Here is an 11,861-nt window from a genome sequence, read left to right as displayed (position 1 = left end):
ATATTATTATATATACTCGTTTATCTTGAATATAAGCCCAGATAGTTGCTATTGAAAGAGGAAGCTCGCCTGGTGTCAGAGGTCAAATTAGCGAGGAAATTATTGCCAAAGCTTGGTGACTTTCAAAGCTTTTGGTTTCCATGGACACTGCTAATTTACATTTATATTGTCTGTTATTTTCATCTTTGATCAAGACGTTTTTGTACAATTCAATCAAAAATTAATTGTTTAAGGAACACAATAGATGTTTAACCCAAAATAGCCAGAAAAATAAAATCAGTAAAAAAAAAAAAAAAACTCAGCGGGGAAAAATATGACCATTTCTTCTATTTGACGACCGCCTGATTTCACCACGATTCCACACGTAATAAATATTATGTCCTCGCCATCCGTGTACATTCTGCTTGTTTGGCCCAACCAGGTGGTGTATGCCATTGTGTGTGACCGGAAGATGCGAGCCTCCGTGACTAATCTGCTCATCACAAACCTGGCGCTGGCCGATCTGGTCATCATGGTGTTTGGCATCCCAGAGATTATCCAGTTTATGATGAACAAAGGATGGATCTTGGAGGAACTCCTCTGCAAGGCCAATCGGTTTATCTTGGTGGTTTCTCTCTACGCGTCAGTCATGACGCTTGTTTCTATCTGCATTGAAAGGTTTGATATTGGATACTTTTTTAACTTTCTACTTTATCCGTCCTCTTGTACCTCTAGGGCGTCGAGGGAAGAAAGAGCTTCCTGTCTTTAGCAAGTTTGATTCTCTGACTGGGTGGGATATTGAATATTCTCATGGTATCCTTCACTCCCTGGATCCAGGTCTTTATTGGTCTTCCTATTGCTTTGAACCCTGATACTTTCCTGTTGTTGGCTTTACTGGCAAGCTGGTTAGGTGCCATACGTGTGAGATGTATTGGATGGTTATAATAAATCAACCCCCTCCCAGACCGCCTCTCTCTATCTGTTTTTCTCTGTCTCTATCCCTGACAATGTCTCGGTGTCTATCTGTTTCATTCTCTCTCTCTCTCATTCTCTCTTTCTCTCTCTGTCTCTCTCTCTCTCTTTCTCTATCTCTCTCTCTCTCTGTCTTTCTCTCTCTCTCCGTTCCTCACTTTCTTTCTCTCTCCATCTCGTTCTCTCTCTCAGTCTCTGTCTCTCACATCCCCCCCTCTCTCTCTCTCTCTTTCTCTCTGTCTGTCTGTCTGTCTGTCTGTCTGTCTGTCTCTCTCTCTCTCTCTCTCTCTCTCTCTCTCTCTCTCTCTCTCTCTCTCTCTCTCTCTCTCTCTCTCTATGTATCAGTTTTTTCTCGTTCTTCTTCCAATACAATTTAAGGGGAGGGGGGGGGGGGGCTGAGGGGAGGGAGGTTTGCGGTATTTGTGTTAAAAGAGAGAAGTTTTTGAGAGGAGCAACAAAAGGAGTATCATTATCATTAGGCCTATTAGTACTGCTAGTAATAGTACTAATATTAATATTATAAAAGTATTACAGTATTAAAAATTAGAAGTAGAGATAGTATAAGTACACAATATCTAATATTCTTATAACTGTTTTACTTACAACCTTCCATACTGCACCAGATACATTGGCATCATCCAACCAATCAAAGCCCACATCCTATGTAGCCGGGCCCGTATCGCTGTTGTGGTCATTCTGATCTGGCCTGTGGCGGTGGCTGCAGGAATACCGACGTTACTTCTGAACAGGATCGAGGACGGGAAGAGCGAGCTACAGGTCAGTTACGGTTGTAGACATTAGAGCATCATCATCGTTACCATCATCATCATCATCATCATCATCATCATCATCATCATAATCATCACCATCACCATCATCATCATCATCATCATCATCATCATCATCATCATCATCATCATCATCATTGTGAATAGCAAGGAATAAAAAAGGGTTGAGACTTGTAGAATTTTCAAATTTTATACAGGTTCAACGTTTCGCCCGGAAAAGGGCTTCATCAGGAACATACAAAAAATAATGTGAGATCTAATGACTACAAGCTATATCATCATCAACATCCACATCATCAGCGACTAAACTATTCCTCTTTTCCTTGTTTATTGTTGCTGTTGTTGTTGTTGTTTTTCTTGAAACATAACAATTTGAACTATTCCAATAAATGTTTACGTAACCTTCAAGTATCGGCACCAAAATCCGGACACGTGAAAAAAAACAACAAGTAATGGTTGCAGGTGAAGGAAAAATGTTCCAAGAGGTAATTTCCAGGAGGTCCATTCTTCATCGAGTAGAACTATTGTCAATTCAGACAGGTGGTCTGCTTGGGAAATGTTATTACAGTATCATTGAAAAAGACTTAGAGGGAGGAGCAGAAGGTTATGGAATCAAACACTGCTTAGAATCGTCAGCATCTACACACTTCGAGATGTGCTTTTTCGGGGCACGGAGCGCTTTTGGGGATGTCCCTTGTGCAGTGATGTCGGTCCTTCGCACAAGTAACACGTAACAAGTAACAAGTAACAAGTATTGAAAAAGAGCAAAAACAAAACATCGGGAAGGGGGGGTGGGGGTGGGACGTGATCGTTTGCACAGGTGATTATCTTGAACAGCTTGTGATTAAAAGAGATTTGACAGTATTAACTTTACAACTTCAAATCATCATTACCCTTTTCAGTAACACTAAGCATGCTATTAATGCGTACTATGAGAAATCCATACTGCTTGTAAGTCTGTTTATCTATCAGTGTCTTCCCATGTATGTCTCTGTCTACTCCCGTACTCTCTGTCTCTGTCTGTCTGGGTTTGTCGGTCTGTCTCTCTGTCTGTCTGTCTGTCTGTTTCTGTATCTGCCTCTGTTCTTCTCTCTCTGTCTCTGTCTGCCTCTGTCTGTCGGTCTCTCTCTCTCTCTCTCTCTCTCTCTCTCTCTCTCTCTCTCTCTCTCTCTCTCTCTCTCTCTCTCTCTCTCTCTCTTCTCTCTTCGTCTTTTTCTGCTATCAGCAAGAAGTAGAACTGCACACTTAAGTCTCAGCATTTCACCTAAACATTGTGTCTAGCATTACACCTCCTGACAGGCCTGTAATCTATTTCTAGCAAAGTGTTAAACTCAAGAAGGTCTTTCCTACCCCCAACCCTTTTTCTCCTCAGGTCAAGCTGTGCCAGATCCGCTTCCCAGCTGACCACTTCCACTACTACCTGGTCTTCAAATACACCGAGTTTTTCCTCTTCTACGTCATTCCCCTTGCAATCCAGATCACCCTTTACGCCAAAGTGTCCAGGCATCTTTTCACAGCCTCTGACAAATTGCGTAGGTCAGTTCTTTGTCGTTACTTCTTTAAGACCGTAGCGGACAGTTGCATATCCGATCGGGGACTCTCGTGACCTAGAGATTAAGTTGTTTGCCTCTCATTCAAAGGTCCCTGGTTCAAATCCAGGTTGCGACTAGGTTTGATGTTATTGTTTGTAAATAAGTTTAACAGAAGTGGTGTTAAAGGGACGTTTGTGACCCTGAAAAGTTAGGCGACAAAATTGGTTCGATCTACGAAGAAATAGTTTTCCCTTTACTGGAGTTTAAGTCTGCACCTTGGCTGTTTCTCTTGTGTCTCCTTTGCCACAGAGTAATGCTCATCGCGGCATAAAATGTTCATTCAAAAAATGGAATATTTTGTCCACAAGTTAGACCAACAATGATGATATAAAAGAAATAACAAAAACCGCATAGATCATGTGCCCTTGATATGAAATAGTCCATCTGCAAATCTGAACATGTGTTCCCGTAATGTGAACTCTACATTGCCATGTACTATTGTGTTCCTATTTTTGAACCACCATGACACTTTTTCCACCCCCACACTACCAAATGCATTATGCGTTTGTCTGTTGGGGGTGCAGACGCAAATAGAAGTGAGCATTTCTTCAACAGCAACAATTCATATTTCGTGAAATGAGCTTCCTGTAAACACGATGTTTTGTTCGCTTTGAAGCATAAATATATTGTATTATTCAAAAAGGATTATTCCATGGGGACGGAAATAAAACACCTTGAATATCGTGAAATAATATTATAAAAGAATCGGTGAGAAATTATCCACAGAACAATACCCTCGCCCCCCCCCCCTCCCCCTTCCCCCCGCCCTAAAACTAAGAAAAATAAACTTAAAATTATTTAGAAATTGAATTTTCTTTAAAAGAAACGGTTTAGATCCCTGCAAACTGTTCACCCCGTATGCCCTATTTCACTTTTCTATTTCAAAAGAAATACGGTTTCTTAGGAGACTGCTGAGAATATCTTGGAAGGAAAAGAAATCAAATAAACAATCTAGGACAGATAATTAATGTAGTTTTGGGGACACCTGAAGAGACATAAAGGTCTTGAACATCTAGCTCTCACTGGCATAATTGAAGACAAACGTGGTAGGGTTGCCCAGAGCAACCTACTTTGAGGGCCTAAACAGATGGTGAAAGATTGGGATAACGTCGGTTTTTTAAAAGAGTATCCGAGCAAAAGAAGGAAAGAAGAGCCTTGATTGCAGATGTCTCTACCCCTACCCTTAACCCTACTCCTCCCACAAACTCACGAACAAACACGCATACACACTCCGTATTTCAAATTCGTTCGTGAAAATAATAATAATAATAATAATAATAAATAGCATTTATACTGCGCATTTCCATTTCCTAAAAGATGCTCAATGCGCATTACAATGAAAAAGACATCCCATCTTAAAAATTAATCGACACAAATGTGTACGTAAAACAAAGTATTATACATATAATATAAATGCATATGTGTAAAATTTTATACCAGAAAAACAGTCTCGCAGTGCGGTTGAAAATGTGTTCACTAAAAATATACAATGCAATATAAATTCACGAAGAGTCAAAATACAGTTGTAACGTGAGTAACTAGAAACATTCATTAAAACATTAATTCTATACAGATAGAAAAACATTTCCGCTCTATCTCTCTCTCTCTCCTTCTCTCTCTCTCTTTCTCTCTATCTCTCTCTCTCTCTCTCTCTCTCTCTCTCTCTCTCTCTCTCTCTCTCTCTGTCTGTCTGTCTCTCTCTCCCTCTCTCTCTCTCTCCCTCTCCCTCTATCTCTCTCTCTCTCTTTCTCTCTCCCTCTCTCGCTATCTCTCTCTTTTCTCTCTCTTTTCTCTCTCTATCTCTCTCTTTTTCTCTCTCTCATTCTCACTCGCTATTTCTTCAGTCTCACAGTCTGGCATACACATGCATATATATCACAGTACATCATTATGACAGGTGTGCTTTTGTGAATGAAAAATGCTTCAGCTGATTTTTGAAAATGGAAATTGTTGGGGCAGATCTTATTTTATATGGGATTTCGTTCCATAACTGGGGACCAAAGAACAAAAAGGAACGCTCGCCGTATGTTTTGTAGTTTTGTTTTGGAGTTTTAAGAATTAGATTGTCAGAGGCTGATCTAAAGGCTCTAGGTGGATTATATAATTCCAGGAATGTTTTAAGATAAAAAGGTGCACTATCATTTATACATTTAAAACAGAGAACGGCAGTTTTGTATTTAATCCTTTCTTTTATTGGCAGCCAGTGTAGTTCTTTCAGAATTGGTGTTACGTGGGCTGATTTCTTTTGTTTCATTATCAATTTTGCTGCTTGATTTTGAAGTACTTGTAACTTTGATAGTTTTTCGGATGTCAAACCGGACAAAATAACATTACAGTAATCTAACTTTGATAAAATGAGTGTTGTTACAAGTGTCTTGGCTGCTGCTTTCGTTAAATAATTTCTTACACTGCCAATTTTCTTAAGCTGAAAGTAAATACTTTTGCTGAGCTGGCTTATTTGGGAGGACATAGACATATCATAATCCAACTGAACCCCTAGATTTTTAAGACTTCTTTTTGAACGAATGGTATGGTTATTAATATCAATTTGTAGCTCTGGGAGATTTTTAATGGCTTTTGTATTTCCACTCAACATTATTTCCGTCTTGTCATCATTTAGTTTCAATTTATTGCTGGTCATCCATATTTTTAAATCTCTAGTACATTGTTCAGTAGAGTCGACTAAAAGTGGTATTTGATCGAAATCAATAGACTTATAAATCTGAGTGTCATCAGCATAAAGATGGTAATTCATGCCATATTGTCTTAAAATATCAGCAATAGGTTGTGTATACATTGTAAACAAGACAGGTCCAAGAACAGACCCCTGAGGAACACCACATCTAAGCAAAACATTATTAGAACACGTGTTTCCAATCACAACTGCTTGTGTTCGATCCTTAAAATATGACTCAAACCATCGCAGGACAGTACCCTTTATGCCAAAAGTAGTATTTAATCTCTCGAGTAAAATACCATGATCAATGGTATCGAATGCAGCCGAAAGGTCCAAAAGAGTAAGAAGACATACCTTTTTTTCATCAATATATTTTAAAATATCAGCACAGACCCTAAGTAACGCTGTCTCGGTACTATGGTGTGCCTATATGCTGACTGATAGACTTCGCTAAGATTATTTGCTTTAATATGATGTAACAGTCTATTAGATACAACTTTTTCAATAATTTTGGAAAGGAAAGAAAGATTTGAAACTGGTCTAAAATTTTTAAAGTCCTTTTCATCAAGTACAATTTTTTTCAAAAGGGGTCTAATATGTGCTGTCTTAAAGCAATTTGGTACTGTGCCTGTGAGGAGAGAATCATTTACAATTTGGGTGATATGTGGAAGAAGTTCATGCAAACATTTTTTTAAAAGGCTGGTGGACATAGGGTCTAAGGCGCAACTTTTTTGATGGACTATCTAATATGATCTTTTTGATTTCTTTTTCCGTTGCTGGAGTAAAATAATCGATGACTAACCCTTTAAACTGATGGTAATTTGGGGCAATTGCGCACATTTTATCGAGCTCTTGTCTGATGGAGGTGATTTTTTTTTTTTTAAGTCTAAAAAACTACTACAAAGATCTCTATCGGTGCCAGGGGGTAATACAGCTCTGTTTTGGTTGCCAAGCAGTTCACTAGAAACATCAAAAAGTTCCTTACAAGTTTTAACATTTTCAAATTTTGACAAAAAGAAAGTACGCTTGGCTTTGGTAATCATTTTACTAACAGAATTCTTCATAGTAATAAATATTCCCTTATGCACTTCAAGTCGTGTTTTTCTCCATTTTCTTTCCGCTTGTCTTTTTTCTTTTTTTGCAGCCTTTATTTCTAAATTAAATCACCTACCAACAGGTCGATGAGATAATTTTCGTTTTTTAACTGGAGCATGATCATCTAAAATATTCCTCATGATGGTATTGAGGGTTTCTATATTAAAAGGGGAACTAATAGCAAGAGCATCACGAAAGTCACATTGAAACTGGTGTAAATATATATCGTTCAGATTTCGGGAATTAACTGTTTTTATTTCTTTCCTTGGTCTTTTGATGTTCAAGTCAACAATAAGAAGATAATGATCGGAAATGTCTTTGTCCAGAACGTTTATGCCTTTCACACAGTTCTTTTCAATAGGAGAGATAACCCAGTCTAGGATGTGCTGACTTTTATGTGTTGGTACTTGTACGAGTTGTTTTAAATCATTTTCTGTCAGCAGGTTGCTTATATTTTTAGTGACAGGGTTTTCAGAGCCAAAATAAAAATAAAAATCGCCAGTTATAATGAATGGTGTACTTTTCATCTTCAGAGATGAAATTAAATTTAGAAATTCCTCTATAAAAACGGATGATTTGATATAATTTGCTTTACTCGGTGGTGGCCTGTATATGCAGCAGATGGTAATGCTTTGGGACTGCAGCTGGAAGGACATTAAAGCAGCCTCACATGAGTGACAGGGAATCTTTTTCACAGTAACTTGTGCTAAATTAGTTCTAAAAATAAATGCTACTCCTCCTCCTCTACGCCCAACACGAGGGAAAGACTTAATTAAATAACCAACTGGACATATTGCTGATAAAATCGCATCGTCACCGTACTCCTGCAACCATGATTCTGTTATACAAAAAATATCAAGGTTCATCTCAATAATTAAATCATTTAACCCGTCTGCTTTATTACGGCATGACCTGGTGTTGAGGCACGCTACTCTAACATTTTGTATTTCTTCTTGCAAAAAGTTTCGACAGTCGATTTTGACCAAATTGTTAATGTTAGTTCTGTTTTTCGGTCTACTGCTGATGCACGAATTTTCTAAATCATAAACACTTAACACCACAGGGATTGTCCTTTGTTTTCGTCGTCCACCTCTTTTCTTTCTTCTCGTTTTTTTTCCACTTCACTGGTATAACACTAACACACGAACAAGAGCTGGGAGAAACACACGTATTCACACATTTGTTCCCGAGCACAGAGTTGGAAAAGACTCGGAGAACAGTTTTCACGAGACACTCAGGAGAAAAAATTTCTTTGTTGTTGTAAACGTTCGAGGGTTGACGGAGTGGAGACCCCAGAAGAAGAAAAAATGTCCAATAGAAAAATAGCAAGTCAATCATGGCGAGTTGAAAACTGATAATTTAATTGAAAATACTGACTGTTTTTGTACAAATCCTACATCACCACATACACTGTCAAATGACGAATACACTGATATAAAAATCCACTGTATGAATAACTTAAAAATGCACTAGAAACTGTTATAATCGAGAGAGATTATGGAGCAGCCTGTCAGGCGCTCAACACAACTCAAAAATGTGGTGATGTTTTGGTTTGTTCACATAGTTTAATTTCTTTCCAAATTCGATATGACTAATAAGATCAATCAAATCATCAAGTCGACTAGAAAATGTACTTCGTCAGTCTCACTAAATCAGCCGAGTTAGGTCCAACATGAAAGTTATTGTTTCAAATCACAACCGTAAAATCGCAATACCAGATGACAGTGCAGTCTGGTTGGGATTCTTTAAAGAAAGAAAGACAAAAATAGACGCCCAGTGCATAATAGTATTATTGGGCATTTCTTTAAGGCAATAAGGAAGAAATAAAATTATTTTACTGTTCCTCCAATTCGAAAAAAAATGAAAATAGGCGTTCACCCATACATACAAGTTAAGAATCGGACATCACCATTTAATTGTTTTCCGTCTAACCCATGTCGTAACCCGTTCATCTCATTGTCAGAGAGAGGGCCAGCGACGCGCTCTTGGCTAGAAGGGGCGTTGTGAAGATGCTCATGGTGAGTGTGGTGGTCTACTTCGTGAGTTACTCCCCCCAGCACGCGCTCCTCGTCTACCGGACTGTCAAGCAGAACGACTTCCGTGACACCTGGACTCTCAATGTACGTGTATACAGTAAGCATTTGAATTACCGTGGTGATGTACTTGTATACAGTAAACCTTTGAACTACCGTGGTGTTGTACGTGTATACAGTAAACCTTTGAAATACCGTGATGTACGTATACAGTTGCAAACATTTATTAAACAACTGTGTTGAAGTACGTGTATATAATTGTAAACACTTGAACTACCGTGGTGTTCTTTGGTCAAGCTACGATTATTATTTCTGTGTTCAATTTATACATAATTTTTTTTTCTTTCTTTCTTTTTTCGGTTTGGTCTTTTTTTAAACTAAGACTTTTAAACAAAATAATAAGACACTTGTTGTAATAACGTTCAATTTCGCAATTTTTTTAAAAACGTAAAGCTCTCAGCTTAGAGAGAAGAATCGGACTATCGCAGAAAAGTAATGCCATATGATATACGAGGGCTGTCGGAAAAGAAACGTGAATATGGCTACAAAACTAAAAATTTTACTCGAACCTCGATGTTGTTGTTTTTTATATGTGTTTTCTAACTGTATATTATTATATCTTCTATTTTTGCAACATAGTTGATTTTTTTCTAGCAGCTCATTAGCAAAAACCTACAGTCGAAAATGTCCAAAATGACCATCCATTGTCGAGGAGAAAAGTGATAGTCTTAAACAGGTTAATGTCTTAGAAAGTGGCATTATAGTACAGGCAAAATGTAAAAGGTGAAGTGGGAAGTGGTATTTTGTAGAGGTGATTGTCTTGGACAGGTGGCTTTTAGAGTGGTTTTGATTGTATAATAATAATATTTCCTCCTTGTAAACCGCTGGTTAAGAGATCGCCGTGGGTTTGGAACATCTGCTGTATAATTATTATATTTTGTAAACATTTATTTAATGGTAAATGTGGCTCAGTGAACCTGACAAGACGAGAGACGTATTTTATGTGACCCCGCCCATAACTGTCAATCTCTTTACATGCGGTCTTGTTTAGTAGTCCCAACAAAATGTGCAGCATGTCAAAGTTAATTGTAAGAGAAAACAACCAAGAGAAAGACTGTTTGCTTCTGCGTTCTTTCTTGGACTTCTTTTTCCTATCGAACATGATTATTTTTTCATTTTATTAAATTCTTTAAACGATTTTAACCAAAAACAAAATTTTACAGATAAGACGATGGGCCCACCTGGAAAGGGTTACAAAGAAGTATTGATAAATGTTCAACTCATGTTAGTCTCGAGGCGTGCACTCTCAGTCCCTCTCCATTGAAAGATGAAAGACTAATAGACCTAGGTCTGGCCTGTATGCAAGATGAAAATATACCCACTCCCCACAGAGATGTATCTATACGTAGTTTGTAGTTAGATTCATTCTATTGATGAATCGCGCTGTCTTGTTGGAGTATACTACCTTTGTTCATTAGTCCAAGTCTCCTTTCATCCGATTTCTAGGGAAACCATCCAGCCGACACTTTGCAATACCCCAGCTACTCATAGACAATTTCAGGCATGTCAGATCTGGAAAGTTCTAAAGCAGCAGCGACGTTCCCTAATTCCCAACCTTCTATCTTCACAAACGAGCACGTCAGTCGGGACAATGTTGGCTTGTGACTCGTGATATCAGCTGGCGCACTGCACTTGGTTCATCCTCCAAATGTTCCCGCCTGTGTGAACTCTTTCACTGCCCGACCTGCTTCACAATACCCTGTTCAGTCTCTCACCGGGCTGTGAAGGGGTTAAAAAGTGCATTGAAGGCGCACAAGTTTTTTTGTTTTTTTTTACAGATTGAATTATCATCATACAAAGTAGAAAACTTGTAGAAGTTGAGCAGCCCTCATCGGGACTATTTAGAACATTTAACAAGTTGGCTACCTCGACCCCGTGTAAATAAAGCAACTCTACCCACTGCTATATTTGTTTATTTCATTATTCAGAGGATCCCCTTATTTGGTGTGACGTCATAACTCATGCTTCCATAATACGATCGTAGAAACGTATTATTTTACATTACTATGAAGTGTGCATTGCCCTTTGCATCATGTCTGTAGAAAGTGAAAAGAACTATTATTTTATTAGTTGTTACCATTTTAGCCTAAATTCAGGATAGTCTCCACATAACTCAAGAAAATCTGGACAATGAAGATAACGAGTAACTCAATCTCCTGCCTTCTTCTTCTTTTACGTTTTCTTTGTGTTGTTAGTGCTGTTGTTGTTGTTGTTGTTGCTGTTGTTGTTGTTCTTCTGCTTCTTCTTGTTGATGATATTATTATTGCTGTTTTTGTTGTTGTTGCTGCAGCTGTTATTGCTGTTTTCCTCGTCGTCGTCGTCGTTTTTGTTGTAGTTATTCTTTTTGCCACTCTTCTTCTTCTTCTTCTTCTTCTTCTTCTTCTTCTTCTTCTTCTTCTTCTTCTGATAATTATCACCATCACCGTCATTTTTCCTCCACCCCCCCCCCTCCTCCCTCACAGGTACTGGTGATCGTGATCGCCTACATGAACTCCGCCGCTAACCCTGTGCTGTACAGCATCTTCAGCCAGAACTTCCGCACCAACTTCCGACGTGCCCTGTGCCTGCTCCAGCGAGGGCCACCCGCCCAGCCGCCCCGCAGACAATCCACGCTCAGCACCAGCAACCGATTCGGACGTCTCACGAGCCTGGTCCCTTCAGCCTT

At 38.7% G+C, this 11,861-nt stretch overlaps 1 protein-coding gene across 1 annotated transcript in view; it reads left to right on the top strand.

Annotated features, from left to right (window-relative positions):
* Positions 1 to 11,861, top strand: part of LOC101864123 (neuropeptide receptor 15) — a 16,526-nt gene that overhangs the window by 3,761 nt on the left and 904 nt on the right. Inside the window, exons 2-6 of the mRNA XM_013091306.2 lie at positions 422 to 657; positions 1,575 to 1,728; positions 3,112 to 3,275; positions 9,067 to 9,223; positions 11,659 to 11,861. The exon at positions 11,659 to 11,861 is cut by the window's right edge and continues 904 nt beyond it. Coding sequence (XP_012946760.2) covers positions 422 to 657; positions 1,575 to 1,728; positions 3,112 to 3,275; positions 9,067 to 9,223; positions 11,659 to 11,861 — 914 coding nt within the window. The remainder of the gene's footprint in view (positions 1 to 421; positions 658 to 1,574; positions 1,729 to 3,111; positions 3,276 to 9,066; positions 9,224 to 11,658) is intronic.

The sequence above is a fragment of the Aplysia californica genome, unplaced genomic scaffold (assembly GCF_000002075.1).
Source record: "Aplysia californica isolate F4 #8 unplaced genomic scaffold, AplCal3.0 scaffold00032, whole genome shotgun sequence".
NCBI classification, from domain to species: domain Eukaryota; kingdom Metazoa; phylum Mollusca; class Gastropoda; order Aplysiida; family Aplysiidae; genus Aplysia; species Aplysia californica.
This window is presented reverse-complemented; position numbering and strand designations above follow the sequence as displayed.